Raw genomic sequence first — 19,607 nt, forward strand, 5'->3', positions numbered from 1 at the left:
CTTTCTGGTGGGCAGGACCACGTCCTGTGGTGTGTTTTGGGGTGTCTGTGAACTTATTATGATTTTAGGCAGCCTCTCTGCTAATATGTTGGGTTGTGTTCCTGTCTTGCTAGTTGTTTGGCATGGGGTGTCTAGCACTGGAGCTTGCCAGTCATTGAGTGGAGCTGGGTCTTAGCGTTCAGGCGGAGTTCTCTGGGAGAGCTCTCGCCGACTGATATTACATGGCCCTGGGAAGTCTCTGGTGGTCCAGTGTCCTGAACTCAGCTCTCCCACCTCAGAGGCTCAGGCCTGACAGCCAGCCAGAGCACCAAGACCCTGTCAGCCACACAGCTTCTGGGAAGTCTGAGGTCTTCTGTCAGCATTCAGTAGTTGCTCTGTAGGACTTGCTCCACATGTAGCTGTATCTTTGATGTATTTGTGGGGAAGAAGGTGATCTCCATGTCTTACTCCTCCGCCATCTTGAAGGTCCTCTCTCGTCACACAGATCAATCAGGGAAAAGCTTGAAGGCAGATTTAGGGAAATCTTCCATTACTCCTGTTGCTAGAGGATCCACATTTCATCTGGAAAGGACATAAATCTGGTAATCTCACTTCTGGCCTAGCCCATCCACCTTTTTTCTCTTTGTGCTTAGTCTGTTTCACTTGCTCGTAGCAGGCCCCGTGCAGAGGCCTTGCCCCAGCCCTTCAGACCAGAGTTCCTCGTGAGATGGCTCAGCTTCGGGCGTGCACTGACGCTGCTCCTCACAGGACGCTCAACTCAAGATCTCATGTGTTTTTCTAACAATAAATCCAGACTCTAGTTCAAGAGAAGTCTCTGGGGCCTAAATTTGAATACCAGCTTTTTCACCTATTAGCTATATGACCTTGAACAGTCACTCAGCCTCTCTGTGCCTTAGTTTTCCCATCTGTGAAAAAAGATAATAATAGTTTTTCCCTCATAGGATTGTTTTGAAAATGTTAACCTTTTAGAACTGTTTTAACAAAATATTAAGCCCCACCTCCCAAATGATTAGCTGCTATTTTGATAATGACAGTGACAATGATGACAGAGATTACCTTTACTACCATCTATGACCACACCCTATATTGCATCATCCACTCTATAAGAGACTTAAATTTCTTACTGGTGTTCTCCCAGATCTTGGAAAATACCCATTGCTTTTGGTTCTTGGTATATTGTGGTCATCAAGCATCATGATCCTTCCCCGAAGAGACTATACCGCTTTGGTATCCCTCATGGCCAGATTCTCTGGAATGATGTCCACTTATTGGTGCCCACTATCACATCATTCCTTATACAGGGTATTATCTGTAGTAGTCTCTCACAGTTGCTGAATTACAGGCCCTGGATGAATTTATCTCAGGGTTGGGAAAAGTAATTCTGTGAAGCTTTGAAGGGAATTAAATAGAAAATCATTTACGTAGTTGTTACACAACAGCGTGCGCACACACACAACATATAACCCCATGGTGCCTTTTACCTATTACTTAATCAGGTTTTCCAGGCTCGGAAGAAAGTGTTTCCTCATTGTATGAGTCTGAAGATGCAAAGTGTCCTTACTTCCTCTCTTCCCATTTGTTGCCCTCCCCCAGATTGGCACCTGCTGAAGAGTAATTAGGGCAGTCCTAATTTGGACAGCCAAATCCTGATTACAGTGACAGGAAAAACAGGAAATGTTCTAGTTTCGCTGCCAGCAAATGACTGACTTAAATAGAAATCCATATACAATTCAAATGATCCAAAATGCTGTAACACTGGGGAAGGAGGAAGGCGGCAGGGAAACATTTCCATCCGATTCTTTCTCAGCAGATATCTTTTACTGAAAGGATCCAGTCCATAAGCTCACAATGCCCTCTGCTGAGAGCTGGCATGTTTTCCAAGTTTACCATGAGAACCTGAGTGTCCACTGGGAGTTTGAAGATCTGAGGAAAGGTCGAAAACATCTCACCTTTCTCTGAGCCCCTCACTCTGGAGAGAAAGCCTGTTTTATATAATGATGTCATGTTACGTGCTTTGGATAAAGAGAGGTTTCCTAAAAGTGAGGTGAGGACTAGAAGTCTTTTCTTAATTAGTCACACCCCTTGGGGCTTAAAGGAGAACTCAGCTGTGAATTCTCTGGAGCTCTGCATTAGTGATCAGGCAGTTGGTCTGTTCGTCTGCTACTTCCAAGCTGAGTGCTTCTCTCCCTCTGTCCCCCTTTTGTCCTGAGGTACGAGCAGCAGCTTATGTGTCCCAGAATAGTCATTTGACAGTGGAAAATCACAGTTCTTTAAAGTTTCTGTCTGTTCCAATTTAGCATCAGTTCATCAGTCAATTTTTTTTTTTTTTATTTTTGCCTTCCTGCATTGTGTTGGGCCTGGTAGAAAATACAAATAAAACATCTTCTAATCTCAGAGGCTCAGTTGATATAAGACACAAACATGTTTTTATTAGGGGAAGGTGTAACCATCCCCAGGGTCCACGTTTTACTACTTCTCCAAAGAGGCCTGAGAACTCATGCCAGGGCATGAAGGAAGAGCGACGTGGAGATAAACTTGTGATCAGCCATGGCAGAAACCAGGTCTGGCACAGGGCTGGACACCTTGTTGGCCCTCAACATGTTTATTGAGTGAAGGAGGAGATTCTTGACAGACCAAAGAAGATGAGCAAGCAGTAGGGACATGATGCGTGGAGGAGGGGTTGAGAAATGAAAATGACTGGGGTGAACAATGTAGTCGGGTAAGAATGAGCAGAAAAGAGTTTTGTTTTGTTTTTTTAAACTTCCCATATTAAGTACAGGAGCACCATCATAGGTCTTGGGAAGGAAGATGACCTACCTCGTCTGTCATCAGAGTGGTATCTTTAAAAGGTCTCAGTGGCCCCCTTGTGCCAAAGAGCAGAGACTAGACACTGTAGGCTGTGACGGCTTGTGAAGCCCTTTGGGTTTCCTGTGTAGACAGAGACCAGGATCGTGAATGAATGAGAGTCTAGTTGAGCTGGCCTGGCTGTCTTTGCCAGCTAAATAACTTTGAACCTCAGAATAGCCAAGGGCATGTGCCCGAGAAACCCTCTGCAAGCTCCATGCCAGCCTGTCTTCCGCTTTGCCTCTTGAAACTGTGCTATATGAACCAACTGTGCTATATGAACCAAACTGAACCAACCCACTCTCTTGGTTCACCTACCATTGATACATTCATTTTTATTAAATAGTGAAGAGATACAAAAGAACGTTTATAAAATATGTACAGTATCTGGTTCATAGAGAGCACTCAGCAAATGAGAGCTTTTATTATGTGCTCCTGTAACTTACTACCCGTAACTATTTTGATATTTATCCCAGTGTATTGCAATTTAAAATTTCTTTATTATGTGTTATTTGATCAGTTGTTGGTTTACATGTCTTTCTCTCTCAAATACCGTTTTTCAACTGTGGACTCGCATCAGAGTTATTTGGGGAGATCTTAAAACACACAACCTGGATTTCCCACACTAGGCCCACAGAGCCCTGGGCCTGGGCAAGAGTAGTTCAAAAATGTCCCCAAAGTGATTCACGTATGTGTTACTGATCTCAACTCTGGGGCTCTAGAAGGAAGTTACTATGTTTTTTCCCACATAATTGTCCCAACATTTAGCATGGTATCTGCATTCAGGCCTTTCCCTCATGTTTATTGATCAAGTGAATAGCTTTACTTTTGTAGTGCCCGTCAACTGCCTTCCTGCCAAATACAGATGCTACCCACCCAACCAGGCGTCCCACGAATTCCCTAGCAACAGCCAGTCTTAATTTCCCTGCACCTAACTCAGTCTACCGTGATCAGTGAGGAGCCAGTTGCAGTCAGTTTGAAGCAAAGCAAACTGGACTAGAATGGAAATACACACTCTGGAAAGTACATGGTCACTGCTCAGGGGACTTTATAGTCATCGATCATCTCGTCAGTCTAACCTTCTGAAGGTTAGATTCTTCCAACCTTACAAATGAGAAAACAGAGGTTCAGAAAGGTTCATACCATTTATGTATGAACACAGAGTATGCAGGTCACAGAGTATGCAGATGGCTGTACGTGCTTGAGGAGCTAAGTCTGTCTCTGAAGCCCAAAGAAGAGGCAGTGGAATTAAAGAGGAAATGGGAAACTCAAGCAAAGTTTCAAATAGTTCAGAGAGACATTATAATTGGAGCACAGACTCCAGAACAGTCACTGTAGGCTCAGTTCAGGCTGTACCCTCATCAGCCACTAAAGTTACTTAATCTCTGTAACTTGGTATATCATCTGTCAAATGGGAATAATAACAGTGCCTACCACACAGGGTTGTTATCAGGATTGAAAGAGTTAGTATATGTAAAGTGCTTAGAAGAATGCCTAGTTCGTGGTAAATACTAAAGAAGTCTCAGCCAATGTTATTTATTGTTGCTGTAAGTGGTGTTCTTGTTATTATTTACTTTTAAATTAATTCATTGATAATATTGTTGATGTTTCCTAAGAAGATGGCAAAAAAGTATTTTTATGCCATCTGTTACATCCCTGATGCTTTGTGCTTCAGTAATATCAGTCATTCATTCATTCAGTCTGTTACTTTATTCAGTAATTATTTATTAAGCATTTCTGGAGTCCATCGTTACTCTAGAGCTAAGAGTCTAGAAGTGAATAAACTAAGCAACGTCCTGCCTTATTGGATTTTTACACTCATTAATAGAAAATAATCAAGTATCAAACAAAATAAGTTTCTCAGAAATTTTACATTCTTGGTCCACTCTATGATTATTGTCTTCTTGGTTTTTTAAATATCAAACAATTACGACCCTTCATATGAGAGCTTCTCTATTTAAAGGTTGTTATTAAATTATCCCCAAAGGTTACCTGCTGTAAGCTCTGAAATTCCAAGTCCTTTTCCCTGGGTCCTCTTGAATTGTTTCTGTTTCCCATCAACCATCTCCAGAGTTATCAGATGTTTCTTAAGTTGTGATTCCAAGGTAGAAATACATAGCATAAAGCTCTCTTTATGATGAGTGTGATGTGAAAGACAACCTGATGTTTCTTTGCTCTTCCTATTTATTCTGCTCCATCTTATCTTAAGAGATTTTTTAGTTTCGTGTTTGTGTTTGTTTTGTTTTAATCAGCAGCATAGTACCAGCTTTGATTTCTGCATCCATCATTGTCATGATCACAGTGTTGCTGGACGATGCACTGTAGTTTGGCCAGCTACAGGTCCAGTCGTTCACAGTTGAAAATTGACTACAGTAGCTTAATTTGGACCAGCCTTGTCCGGGGTTTATTTATCTAGCTTGGCTCCTAGTTTTTGAAGTGTCTGAAAGATTCAGTCTGGGAAAGTAAACATCATGCCCAGGCTGCCACCAAACAGTTGAATCCAATTAGCCCCACCTGCCCCTGGTTGTTTACCTAATGAAAGACTCAGCACCCCAGCTGTATCCAGGGACCAGGCACACTTGGATTTCCCAACTGTTCCAGAGAGGAAGCAGTGCACATCAGAGCCAGTAGACACCAGCAGATGTTTTCTGAATGAAATTCACTCAGCTGTGTCTAGAGGGTGGACTCTTCCCATAGCAGCCTTATCACCTGTTCCAAGAGGTATACCTATTTTCCTCTTCCTCCTGGGAACAGGTACAAATTGTTTCACAGATGGCTCTGTCTGTGGCCCATTGAGCTGTGAATTAATTAGTAGATTATGGTCCTGGTAGTGATGATTGACCCTACTCCTCTTGTGGAATAATTATTGTAGATTTAGTTCTCCTTTTTTGAGGCTATTTAGATATATCCTGGAATTTTGTAACCCACATAATCCCATTTATCTCAAAATTATAAACTAATAAATACAATTAGTTAGGATGGGAACTTTGCCATTTGAATGAAAAATTCCCTTTAGGGTGACCGTATGGTTCTAATCAGTGCTAATATTTCAAATCAGAATATTTGGAATTGCTTTTGGGATTGATGTTCATTACAATATGAATTAATAATTTATTGTTGAGGGCAATATATAGGTAGGCAGCGTGCTAGTTAATTTGGATTACTGTTTTTTAATAAGACAGGGTCTATGAATATTAGTGAAGGCAGTAATATAATACCATTTTATTGAATTAAACCAGTCTTAAAAAAATACATAAGTAAATGATGTGAGTACCTTTAACATAGTATCCCACTAAGCTAATTTTTTCATTCCAGCGAGTGCTAAAATGAAAAATTCTAGATCCCGAAAACGTACAGTACCATCTCACACGTACAGACCCAAACTGTCTCCTGAACCCTGGGGCAGATGGGAGCCAGGATGGATGGGCTCAAAGAAAACTGAGTTGGGTTTGGACTTCTAACTCTGTGGGGCAGAATTTGACTTGTACTTTGGGTATAAGAGGAATTGAACCGGTCAGCCACAGTTCTTTGTACTTATGGACACTGAAATTTAACTTTTATATAATTTTTACATGTCACAAAATATTCTTCTTCTTTAGATTAAGAAAAAACATTAAAAAATGTCAACCGTATTCATAGCTTAAAACACATACAAAGTAAGCTAATGGGGCAGATTTGACAGACAGACCATAGTTTGTCCAACACATTGTGTTGGACAGAGTCCTAATTATGAGGTTATAAACAGTAAGTATAAAAGGAAGGCTTTTATTCATTTGCTTTCCAAGGGGGAAGATTACTGTAGGCTGACATAATCAACAGAGTCCTCCTAGAGAAAGTGAGGTGTTAAGGAGACCGTCCAGTAATAGGCCACCTATGAATAAGTGAAGGGGAAGGTTTGACAGTAATCACTCCTTGGTTCATTTGTCTTGAGTCAGGACTTTTTTATGTTGGACGTTTTTTTTTTTTTTTTTTCCAGAAGGGGACACACCTGTATTCATTATTCTGACTCGTACTGAATTCAGACAGGTATAGAGAGACCATGGCAAAGTGATCTGTAATTTGGTCAAAATGCCAGATGGCTTGATGGCTCACCTAAGTCGTTCAGTGCAGAGAAATAGTAAAGGAAAACCACTAAAATGGTTTTAGCTTAATCAGTTACCCAGTCTCCTAAAACTGAAGAGGGCTTATTTTTACGTCCAGTTCTGTTCTTATACACTTTCCAAATAGCAGGTATTGTGCTAGGCGCTAGGAGCCCAAAAGCTAATGAGAAATCAGCTCTGTCCTCAGAGAACTCATCATCTAGTAGGGGATGCCAACTTGTAAAGAAGTGTGGTAGGACCACTGAGAGCAGAGGTGTGTGTAAGGCAGTGGTTCTCACCTTTGAGTGTACATTGGAATCACCTGGGAAACTTTTAAAAATGCTGATGCCTGGGTCCCATCCCCAGAGATTCTGATTTACTAGGTCTTAGAAGTGGCCTGGGCGTCCAGTACTTTTTTTTTTTTTTTTAAAGCTCTCCAGGTGCAGTCGAGATTGAAAACCTCAGGTAAAGGGTGATATGGTACAAAAGAAAGGACTCAGCTGTCCCAAGGGAAGAGCCTAGGTAACGTTGGATCAGTAGAGGCAAACAAGGAAGATGGAAAAAGGCTCTCTGGGCAGAGATAACACATACAAGCAGGAAACAGTATATCCCCTTCAAAAACCATTAGAATACTCACTGCAGGTAGGGTGTTGAGCCAACACAGGCAGGGATTTGACTGGGAGTAGTGACCAGAGACAAAAGAGGAAAGCAGTAGCAGGAGATGAAGTTGAAAAGGTAGATGTTCATGCCTTGCTAGGTTTGGACTTGGTCTTAGAATTAGGCATCAGTGAAGAATTCTAAGAAGGAAAAAACATGACTGCATTTGTACAATTTTAGAAAAATGATTCTTCTGACTGATTTGGTGAGTTGGACTGATGGTCTTGAAGCTCCAGGCAAGACACCCGGTTATAAGGTTACTGCCAAGTCCAAGTGAAAAATGATGAGGGTCTAAATATAGGCTAAGGGCAGTGAACCTGGACAGGAAACAACAGATTTTTAAGTTACCAAGCAGATGGAATTGGGAGGTTATGGTGTCTATGGGTAATGAGGATGACTCCGAGTTCCTGACTTAAGTAACAAGATGGATGGTTGGACTGTTGGCCAAAATAGGGAATACTAGATGTTCAGTGGGAGACGGAAAGGTGGATAATAAATGAGCTCCTTTGACTCTAATTTAAATAGCTGGTAGGACTTCCAAGTTCAGTTCTCCCATTAACCTTTGTATATGCAGATCCGAGACTTAGAAGAGAGGGCAGCCCTGAAGATATTAATTTGGGAGTCTTTGGAATACAGGTGGGTCACGTCTGGCCAGAAGATGAGATTGCCCAAGTGAGACATGCAGTGGAATACCAACATGTAAAGTATGGACAGAGGAAAAGAACCCTCAGTTCGGCTAAGAAAGAGCTTAGGAGAAGATGATGATGTGGTTACCAAAGGAGTAATATTTTAAGAAGGGAATAGTCAAAAGTATCAGATGCTTCTGAATAATCAGAGTATAAAGTAAAAAAAAACACCCACGGATTGGTACAGCAGTGTCAGGGAACCGGTGGTTCTAGAACCCTAAATGCAATTGATTTAATACTGAATTTTGACTTCAGTTAGAAGTGTGGAGTGGATAGATTTAGGAAACCCTTTTCCTCCTCCTAATACATAGAAATTCCTAATACATAGAAAGTCCAGATAAAAATATGTATCTTTAAGAATATATTTTAAATATGTAACCAATTTCAAAAGAAAGAAAATTTTCCACATGCCTCAAATGAAGGGGGAACCAAAAGCCATAGCAACAAGCAAATGTTGAAGTTGAGAGGCCCACAAAGGTGTCAGGACCACATATAGAGGTTGTCCTTGTCTGTCTGGGCTGCTATAACTAAATACCAAGGATTGGGTGGCTAATAAACAACAGAATTTTACTTCTCACAGTTCTGGAGGCTGGAGTCCAAGATCATAGTGCTGGAAGAGTCAGGTCGCAGACTGCTCGTTGCATTATCACCTGGCGGAAGGGGCTAGGGAGCTCTGTGAGATCTCTTTTATAAGTCATTAATCCCATTCATGAGGGCTCCACCCTCATGACCTAATCACTTCCTAGAGGCCCTACCTCCAAATACTGTCAAATTGGTGGTAGGATTCCAACATGTGAATTCTGGGGGGACACAAACATTCAGACCATAGCAGAGTTGAAGACCCAATAGGGGCCTAGCCTATTAACACCTGTGTGGCCTGAAATTTTATCAGTGCAGAAGTTGTGCATGGGGTTTTTCCACCTACACATGGAACCAGGAAAATTCTGTGCTTGAGAATGAGCCACCCTACTTGGAGTAGAAAAAGTGGCCCCTAAAAGAAATCAGAATCCTACACATGTGACATGTGCAAGTAAGGACCTCAATTTGTACCGCCCATGTAGGGAGAGAAAATTTTAAGCCAAGACAAGGAAGGAAAAAAGAATCTTAAAATCTTATTTGGAACTGGTGAAACCTTTAGGATCCAGGAGAGGCAAATGCAACCCACCTAAGAGTGACATCTCCAAAATGCAGGGCAAATGTGGGACTCCTACAGAGGACATGTCCCACTGAGGTAGAGCTTGCAGACCAGCAGAGCAGACCACATGAGAAAACTCACCATCGTGAGAAAAGAAGGAAAATGCAGCTGATAGGACATTTGACATCCAAAGAATTACCAAAAAATACAGAGACACATAAAAAGAACTTTACAATTACTGTTTTTAAAATATTCAAAGAGATAAAAGAAGGAACAGAATTCATAATACAAGCACAGGAGAGTTTGGAGGGGGAAGCCAGTGGATTTGTCTAGAAGTAAAACATATGATCATTGAAAAATTTGCAAGAAGGAATAGATGGGTTAAATCATAGAGTAGATCCTGGAGGGAGACTTCACGAGTTGAAAAAGTGAACAACAGGTGAGAAAGTAACGTCAGTGAGTGGAGGCTGCACTCATTTGATGACAGTGTGTGTGAAGGAGAGAGAGGAGCTTTACTAGAGACAAATGCTAGATCAAGAAAGAGATTCAGGGGCTTCCCTGGTGGCGCAGTGGTTGAGAGTCCGCCTGCCGATGCAGGGGACACGGGTTCGTGCCCCGGTCCGGGAAGATCCCACATGCCGCGGAGCAGCTAGGCGCGTGAGCCATGGCCGCTGAGCCTGCGCGTCCGGAGCCTGTGCTCCGCAATGGGAGAGGCCACAACAGTGAGAGGCCCGCGTACCGCAAAAAAAAAGAAAAAGAGAGATTCAGTCATTCATTCATTTAAAAAATTAACACGGGATTGAGGAATATATTGAGAGAGGCCCTAAATATGCAGAAAAAACGGGGGGATCGTTGTGGGGTGGGGAAAGGGTCCCCCAGAGCCTAGGTAGAGGGATTACTGGAAGTGGAGAATGAAACAGATTTGAAAGTATTTCTGTGGGGGATCGGAGGTGGGATGTTTGAAAGTATATAATTAGGTCTCCTCCTTTATTTGACGGATGGGAAGAATGCGGGGGGGGGGGGGATAAGCAATGAGATAAAGAAAGGGCAAAGGTTTAAAAGATAGCCATAGACATTTAGGTTGCTTCTATGACGTGGCTGTTGTAAATAGTGCTGCAGTGAACAGTGCAAGTGTCTTTTTTAAAAAATAAATTTATTTATTTACTTATTTTTGGCTGCGTTGGGTCTTTGTTGCTGCGCACAGGCTTTTCTTTCTAGTTGCGGCGAGCGGGGCTACTCTTCATTGCCGTGCGCGGGCTTCTCATTGCGGCGGCCTCTCTTGTTGCGGAGCACAGGCTCTAGGCGCGCGGGCTTCAGTAGTTGCGGCACTCAGGCTCTAGAGTGCATGGGCTTCGGTAGTTGTGGCGCACGGGCTTAGTTGCTCCGCGGCATGTGGAATCTTCCCGGAGCAGGGCTCGAACCTGTGTCCCCTGCGTTGGCAGGCGGTTTCTTAACCACTGTGCCACCAGGGAAGTCCTACAAGTGTCTTTTTGAATTATGGTTTTCTCTGGGTATATGCCCAGTAGTGGGATTGCTAGGTCGTATGGTAGTTCTATTTTTAGTTTTTAAGGAACCTCTGTACTGTTCTCCATAGTGGCTGTATCACTTTACATTCCCACCAACAGTGAAGAGGGTTCCCTTTTCTAGACAGCAAGGGGGAAAAGCTGGTGGGGTGTGTGTGTGATGAATTGGGAGATTGGGATTGACATATGTACACTAATATGTATAAAATAGATAATAACCTGCTGTATAAAAAAATAAATAAAATTCGAAAAATATGTATATATTTTTAAAAGATAGTCATAGAGCAAATGAGAGAGGAGGTCGATCAGAGGCAGGTAAAAAGAATGCCAAAGAACGTTGAGGAGTCTTCTGCTGTGGAATAGCATAAATCTGAGATGGTGCCATTCTGATAGTGTAAAAATTATATTGTGGGATTAATCCATAAATATTGCAGAAAAGATGCAAGAAAATAACAAAGAAAAAACAGAAATGGAAGATATCAGTCAGGGTAATTTGAGAGATCCCAGGGAAGAAGGTTCTGTAGTCTAATTTTTGTATTGCTGACCATAGTTACTATTAGAAAACTTTTGCTTGTGGTGAGTTAGAAGAATTCAACTATGGTTCTCTTATTTATTCTAGCTTATTTTCAGATTACCAGGGCAATATTGCTCCCTACATCTTGAAATCTTGTTACCTCAAGTTAGGTTGTCATGAGTCAAGGTTTTTAGGCATCAGCAACTTCTGTCTACAGACATTGTCTGTTGGGTAAAGGAGATTTTACCGTACATCCAAGCATATACACCGTGTATATATTGTATATTTAGAAGCGCATGATGTTCTTCAGTATAACCCTTATACCAACATAAATTCCTGCCTGTGATGGAGGGGAAAACCTCCTATAGTCTTGGTCAACTTCAGAGGACTAGCCAGCTAATTAGCAATCCCTTCATAAATAAATGTCATTCTGTCACCTAGAATTGCTGAGGGGGATTTTTAGACCATTGAAATTAGTTATAGTGACAGAAATGTTGAACAGAAAGGGAAGCTTCTTAGTTAAGTTGAAATTGAACGTTTACAGTGAATTTACAAGTACATTTTGGAAAGAGCCGTGTTAATAGCTCACCCATGGGCCCTATTAAAGGAGTTGAAACCTGTCACTCTAGGTCATTTGTCAAAGCCCACTGGAGAGAGCAATAATCAAAGAGTTTTCTGCCTTACATCAGGGGCAGAAGATTTCTCTGTCATGGTAGGTTTACTTTGAATAGAGGGGTATCCATGGTTCAAAAAACACCTTCAAGTAGAGCTAATTGGTAGTTTAAACCAAGAGGTCAGAGAACAACTTTTTGTAACACTTCCATCACCTTTCAGGTATCATTTATGTTATTGTGCAATTATTTAATTGCACTCTTTTGTATGGTTAACCCACTTTTTATTTGTTCAACATCTTTCTCGAAAGAATCCCTACCTACCCCCACCCCCCAAACCTCCCATACACTTTCATTTATTCTAAGGGATTAACTATGATAAGGGGAACTAATTAATATTATTAGTTTCATAATTACTCAACAATGAAGAAACTAAAAATGGAATCTAGGAATGATGTTTCCCACAAAAGTGACCTATTCACAGATGTCATGCTTCCAACTAGATAATGGATTATGTTAATAGGAGAGGTGGATATGGTATCTTATTTTTCTGCAGCAAAGGTGGATGGAAAATGCTAACTGGAAGCCAGGCAGTGTCCTGAAGTGTGTCTTTTCTGTTGGTCGTGTTTAGGGGCATTGTCCAGTCAGAAGAAAAACTTGTCATCAGTGCATCTTGGGCAAAAGATGATGATATCAGCAGGCTCTTGAAATCTCTACCAAACTGGATTAACATGGCTCAACCCAAACAGCTGAGGGCAAAGAGAGAAGAGGAAGAAGATTTCATAAGGTAAAATGGTCTATTTTCTAAGTTGTACTAAACATGGGAAGAAAAACATCCATTTAGCTAATTCTTTCCTACATGAAATTTTGACCATTTCTAAATATCAAACAGCAATGAACTGAACTTAGTAAAGTCCATTTCTATTGTACTACACCTCATTTCCTGTGCAAGTATGGCTTGTGCTCAAAACTTTAGAAGGAAGGGATTGATGTGAATCAAATTTGGAGCATTGCTAAATCAAGTTAAAATATTTTTTACTTTGTAGGTCATTCTCCCTTCTTAGGGAAGCTCATAGTTTATTCATTCATTCATTTATTTATTCAACAAAGCTGTATGGCCCTTGTTTTGTGCCATACCTTGGAAACATGACAGTTAATAATGTAAAATTCCTGCCCATAAGTGTGTTACAATTGTTCTTAGCATGTTCTTTAGTTCACAGAACCGTTAGTTGAACTTTCCAGAAATATATATGTGCTTCCCACATTTGTTCATGTATAGTGTATCCAATTGTTTTCTACTTATTTTGACAAAAGTAAGGTCTCGGTTTCAACTTTATCACTCAACTTTTACCTTTGCACAATTTAAATTTCTTACTTAGCCATGAAGATGTAGCCTAATTTGATGAAGCTACTCATTTTCACATGGCTCGCTTGCCACAGTGAAATATTTTCACGTCTGTCATTTTAGAGCTGTGTAAAATAGGGAAAAAAAGTGGAGGTAGTATTTTGTCACATTAAAAGTAAGTATATTCTTATTGTCTTTTGCTATCCACGTGAATGAATAAATAGTAAAAAAAAAAAGAAATAAAGTAAAAGCACTTTAAGGAAGCAAAGACCAGAAAAAGAATAAAAGAAGTAGTGACCAATATTTTACTCTTAAGTCATCATAGAACTATGAGCTCATCTCTCTCAGAATGTGAGTTGCAACTATAGGTAAATAGGTCTTTACCGTTCACAAAGTTAACCGTATCCGTACACTATGGTGCCGTATTTTTACCAACATTTTATTATGAAAAATTGCTATAGTGCCATTTAAAACTTTCTCAAAATCGTGAGACTCAAAAGTTCACCTGTAATTTAACCTAAAGTCTTCCTGTTTATGGTTTCTCCCTCATCATTCACATTATCTCAGAAAAACTTGTCAACTAGTTATATTGTTATAAGAAAACTATATTATATGTGCATAATTTATTTTTTAGTTAATAGACTTTATTTGCATGAGGTAGCAGTTTTAGGTTTACAGAAAATATTGAGTGAAAAACACAGAGTTCCCATATATCCCATCACTCACCCTCACCCCCCCCAATTTCCTCTATTTTTAATATCTTACAGTAATGTGGTATGTTAGTTAGAATTGGTAAGCTAATATGGATGTATTATTATTAACTAAGTCTGTAGTTTACATTAGGGTTCACTCTTTGTGTTGTACATTCTATGAGTTTTGAGAAATGTATAATGAGTATACCCATTCATTGGTTACAGTGAAGGTAACCATTTCAGTATTGCGCAGAATAATTGTTTCACTGCCCTAAAAATCCTCTGTGCTCCTCCTATTCACCCCAGCCTTCCTCTCCTCCAACCTCTGGCAACCTTTTTTTTTTTTTAAACTGTCTCCGTAATTTTGCCTTTTCCTAAATGTCATATAGTTGGCATCATACAATACATAGCCTTTCGGATTCGCTTCTTTTGCCTTGCCGTATGCACTTAAGGTTCCTCCATGTCTTTTGGTGGCTTGGTAGCTCTTTTTTAATCTCTGAATAATATTCCATTGTATGGACATACCATAATTTGTTTATTCGTCCACCTACTGTAGGATTTGTTGGTTGCGTCCAAGTTTTGGCAATTATAAATAAAGCTGCTATAAACATTCGTGTTCAGGGTTTTTTGTGGATGTAAGTTTTCAGCTCACTTGGGTAAATACCAAGGAATGTGATTGCTAGATCATATTGATGTATGTTAAGAGTATGTTTAGTTTTTGTAGAAATTGCCAAACTGTACTCCAAAGTGGTCGTACCATTTTGCATTCCCACCAACAATGAATGAGAGTTCCTGCTGCTCCACATCCTCGATAGCATGTGGTGTTGTCAGTGTATTGGATTTGGTACATTCTAATAGGTGTGTAGTGATCTCATTGTTTTAATTTGTATTTCCCTAATGACATATGATGTTAAGCATCTTTTCATATGCTTATTTAATAACTATATATATATTTTTGGTGAGATATCTGTTCAGATCTTTTACCATTTTTAAATTGGGTCATGTGTTTTCTTATTGTTGAGCTTTAAAAGTCCTTTGTATATTTTGGATACCAGTCCTTTAATTGATAGGTGTTTTACAAAAATTTTCTCCCAGTGTATGCCTTGTCTTTTGATTCTCTTCACAGAGTCTTTCGTAGAGCAGAAGTTTTTCATTTTAATGGAGGCAATCTTAATGATTTTTAAGACAATGGATTGTGCTTTTCTGCCGTCTGGTTTTAACTGAGTGTTTTGTATAGTTCCACTTTTTCTCCTCTCTTAGTATATATATTATATTTCTTTTTTTCTTAACTTCTATTTTTAGTGGTTGCCCTAGAATTTGCAACATACGTTTATAACTAATGCAAGTATCTTATAACAAAGTAGTCCCAATTATTTCCTCCCATCCCTTATAACATTGCTGCCATTCACTGCATTTATCCATAAGCTATAATCACTGTACATAATGTTGCTGTTATTATTTTGAACAAACTGTTAACTGTTAGATCAATTAAGAATAAGAGAAATAAAAGATTTTATTTACCTTCAATTATTCTTTCTTTAATTCTCTTCCTTTTTTAATATAGGTCCAAGTCTCCCTAAAGAACTTCTTTAACATTTCTTGTAAGGCATGTCTATTGAAGACAAATTCCTTCAATTTTTGTTGGAGAAAGTGTTCATTTTTCCCTTACTTTTGAAGAGTAATTTCATAGGGTTCAAAATTCTAGGTTGATGATTGTTCTAACACTTTAATTATCTCACTTTGCTATTCTTGCTTCCATGGTTTTTGAAGAAAAGTCCAATGTAATTTTTATTCCAGTTTTTCTGTAGGTAAGGTAATTTTTTCCTATGGCTTCTTGCAATGTTCCTTTGTTTTTGATTTTGTGCCATTTGAGTATTGTATGCCTGGGTATAGGGGTGTGTGTCTGTGTGTGTGTGTGTGTCTGTGTGTGTGTGTTTCATGCTTGGTGATCGCTGAGCTCCCTGGATCTGTGATTTGGTGTCTGTCATTAGTTTTGGGAAATTCTCTGTCATTATTGCTTCAAATATTTCTGTTTCTTTTTCTCTTTCTTCTCCTTCTGGTATGCCCATTATACATACATTATAACTTTTTGAATTTGTTCCTCAGTTCTTGGATATTCTGTTCTCTTTTCATTCTTTTTTCTCTTTGGATTTCGATTTGGGAAATTTTTATTGATGTTTCTTCAAGCTTACTCATTCTTTCCTTGGTTATGCCCAGTCTATTAAATAAGTCCGTCAAAGACATTCTTCATTTCCGTTATGGCATGTTTGATTTCTAGCATTTCCTTTTGATTCTTTCTTAGAGTTTCCATCTCTCTGCTTATGTTACCTATAGTTTACACGTGCACATGTCAAAGGCACAGCTTGGCAAATTTTCATACTTTTCAATGTGTAACAGTATCCAGATCAAGAAACAGAATAATAGCAATAAGAAACAGAACAAAGCAATAGTGAGCCTTCTCGTGCTTCCTTATGGTCACTGTTTTCCTCTCTGAAAATTACCCGCATCTGACCTTTTTATATGGAATCATGCACTTATATATTCTTTTATGACTGGCTTCATTTGTTCCACATTATATTGACAAGATTCATCTATATTCCTGTGTATAGGTCCTTATTACTCTGTACTCTATATTGTATTCCATTATATGGGTACACCCCAGATTTTTTTTAATATTGTATTATTTGAATGTTTATGTGTGTATATATGCATTCATTTATTTTTCTCCTGTTGGGTACCTGGATACTTTCTAATTTAAAACTGCTTCAAATAGTGCTGCTTTGTATATTCTACTATATGTCTCTTGGTAATCATATGTATATATTTCTGTTGCTTACATTTTAGGAGTCAAATTGCCGGGTCATAGCATATGCATATGTTGAGTTGTAGTGCACACTGCCAAATAGTTTCCCAAACTGGTAGTAAGAGTTTGCACTCTCATAGCAGTGTATGAAAGTTCCAATTGCTCTGTATCTCATCTGTATTTGATATTTTCCATCTTTTTAATTTTGGCCTTCTAGTAGATTTGTAGAGGTATCTCAGTGTGGTTTAATATGCATTTCTCTCATGACTAATAAAGTTGAACATATTTTAATGTACTTTTATGGTATTTATTGGCCATTTGAATATCCGCTTTCACAACATATTTGTTCAGATCTACTGCCCATTTTTTAATTAGGTTGTCTGTCTTTTCCCTACTGATTTGTAGGAATTCTTTACACATCTGGATGTAACTCCTTTGTGATGGATAGGTAGTAGGTAGGTAGGTAGATAGATAGATAGATAGATAATGTCATCTTCCTCCACTTTACAAATTGCCTTTTCACTCTCTTAATGGTGTCTTTTAATAAACAGACTTTTAAAATTTTAATAAGTCAAATTTATTTCTTTAATAGATAGGACATTTTGTTTCCTATTTAGAAATCCTTTCTTATGCCAAAGTCACAGAGGTGTTTTTCTCTAAAACTTTTACTGTGATGAATGTTTTTCCCAAGCATGTGAAATAAGTTATACACTCTTAAAATTATATTTCCTATCCATGCTCTCTACACTTCTTAATTTAGATCATGTTGTCATAACAATAGTAGAAGAGAGTAGCCTCATGATTTTTTCTATCAAAAGAGGTAAAGAATTATTGAGACATGATGAATTAGAGTGCCAACTAGGAATAATCAGACTGACCTTAGGGGAGAGTCAGGCCATGTTACCATCATGTTTTCCTGCTGCTAGATTTCTAAGAGGTCTGGGTAAGCATAGTCCCACTATTGATCTTTAAGTGTACTTATTTAATACATCTATAACCTGAGTAGTTGTATTAGAAGTAACTTCTGGAGGATAATTATTTTTCCCCAACTTTTCAGGTTACTTTAACTGAAAGTAAGTCTTCTTCCTGTTGTTCCTAGGCTTATTGTCTTTTATGCCTGCAAAGAGATTGTCAATCAGTTTTATTAGTTATCTTCAATAGCTTAGAGTTAAGGGGAAGGGTTTCTAGCCCTATTTCAGAAAAGAGAAGGCTAATGCAGAGATGAACGTCTGTATACCACCTCATGCTTCTGATTTAGAAGAGCTAGAATTAAGTTCTTGGCTTTCTTTATTTCCTTTTTTCTCACTGCATTGTCACCTTCCATCTTAAATTTGAAGGCAAAGCAAATTAAACATATTTTTTTTAATTTTTGGTGAATTATTATATCCATGAAGTAAGATGCAATCTTAGGTATATAACTCAAAGAAATGGTATGTGTGATTTTACTCATGTAACCACCTCCCCGATCAAAATACAGAACTTTTCTTGCACCCCAGAAGGTTACCTCAAGGTAACCACTATTCTGACTTTTATCACCATAGTTTAGTTTTGACTGTCCTTGAATTTTATATAAATTTCACCATAGTATCTGGTTCATTTTACTGAACATTATGACTGAGATATTTGTCCACGTTTTTGCATGCAAACAGACATGGTTTGAAAACAAATTCTATTTACTTTAAGAGAAGAAAAATAATTTTTTAGATCTATTTTGTTTTGTATGTGATTGATTGTTTTCTCTTAATCTGTCATATTCTCTATCCTGAAAGCAAAGGTACATAGAAGGGAAGACTCTTCATTGATATTCCAATGTGGTAGAGTTACAGAGCCTTGATTTTCACACATTAGAGTACCACAGAGCGTGGCATGAGCTAAAAAGACTGAAAAATCACACTCTGTTCCTGTAATTAGTTTTTAAAGCTTAGAGAGCTATTTGGCGCCCAGATGAATATAGAATCCAGTGTCCTTTGCATTGAATAAAGGTTATGCTCCCTTCATTACTAAACGAGGCCCTTTTCTATTCTTGTTTTTTAACTAAAAAATAAAATGTATCATTTCCTGGCTTAACTTCGAATAAAGGAAAAAAATAGGTCAGGCCAGGACTTTAATAGAAAAATGAAAAATAGCAAATATCCTTTTGTTCCCAAAGAAGCTGAAAGCAGGCTTTCTAGCCCATTATCTTTGCACCTGTCATATATATGTGTGTAGTTATCCTTTTGAGATCAATGAATATCCACTGATAAAAGCAGTCCTGTTTTCTGGTCATGTAATTAACAGAAGAGTTAAGGTGTTGGAAGAAGTAAAGGGGGTGGGGAGGCCCTGTGCATTAGAGACTATTCCCCCAAATCTGTTACCCCCATTTCACTCAGGGCCCCAGAATTTCGAAGAATAAGAGTCATTTCCCTAGAGCCAGGTTTGAAAATCCTGAAGTGGATAGATGTGATTGGCAGGACCAGGACAAGAGTATTCAGGTGATAAAAGCCAAAGAATATATAAAACTTACAAATTAGTCTTGAGCTCCAGCATGAAGAAAGATGAATGATAAAGAAGTTTTCTGGAAAGATTGTGTAATCTATTACAATCAAAGTTGACAGTGCCTGTATTTGATGGCAACATTGTGTGGTTTCAGGCACTATTATTCCCATTCAACAGATAAGGAAACAGGTACAGAGAACTTAAATAACTGCCCCAAATTCACAGAGCCTCTAAGTTGACAGA

At 38.9% G+C, this 19,607-nt stretch overlaps 1 protein-coding gene across 2 annotated transcripts in view; it reads left to right on the forward strand.

Moving 5' to 3' along the window:
- EXOC4 (exocyst complex component 4) overlaps positions 1 to 19,607 on the forward strand; it is an 804,198-nt gene that overhangs the window by 645,282 nt on the left and 139,309 nt on the right. For both annotated transcript variants that reach the window (XM_067747055.1, XM_067747056.1), the window contains exon 13: positions 12,681 to 12,836. In XM_067747055.1, coding sequence (XP_067603156.1) covers positions 12,681 to 12,836 — 156 coding nt within the window. The remainder of the gene's footprint in view (positions 1 to 12,680; positions 12,837 to 19,607) is intronic.

The sequence above is a fragment of the Pseudorca crassidens genome, chromosome 8, assembly GCF_039906515.1.
Source record: "Pseudorca crassidens isolate mPseCra1 chromosome 8, mPseCra1.hap1, whole genome shotgun sequence".
NCBI classification, from domain to species: domain Eukaryota; kingdom Metazoa; phylum Chordata; class Mammalia; order Artiodactyla; family Delphinidae; genus Pseudorca; species Pseudorca crassidens.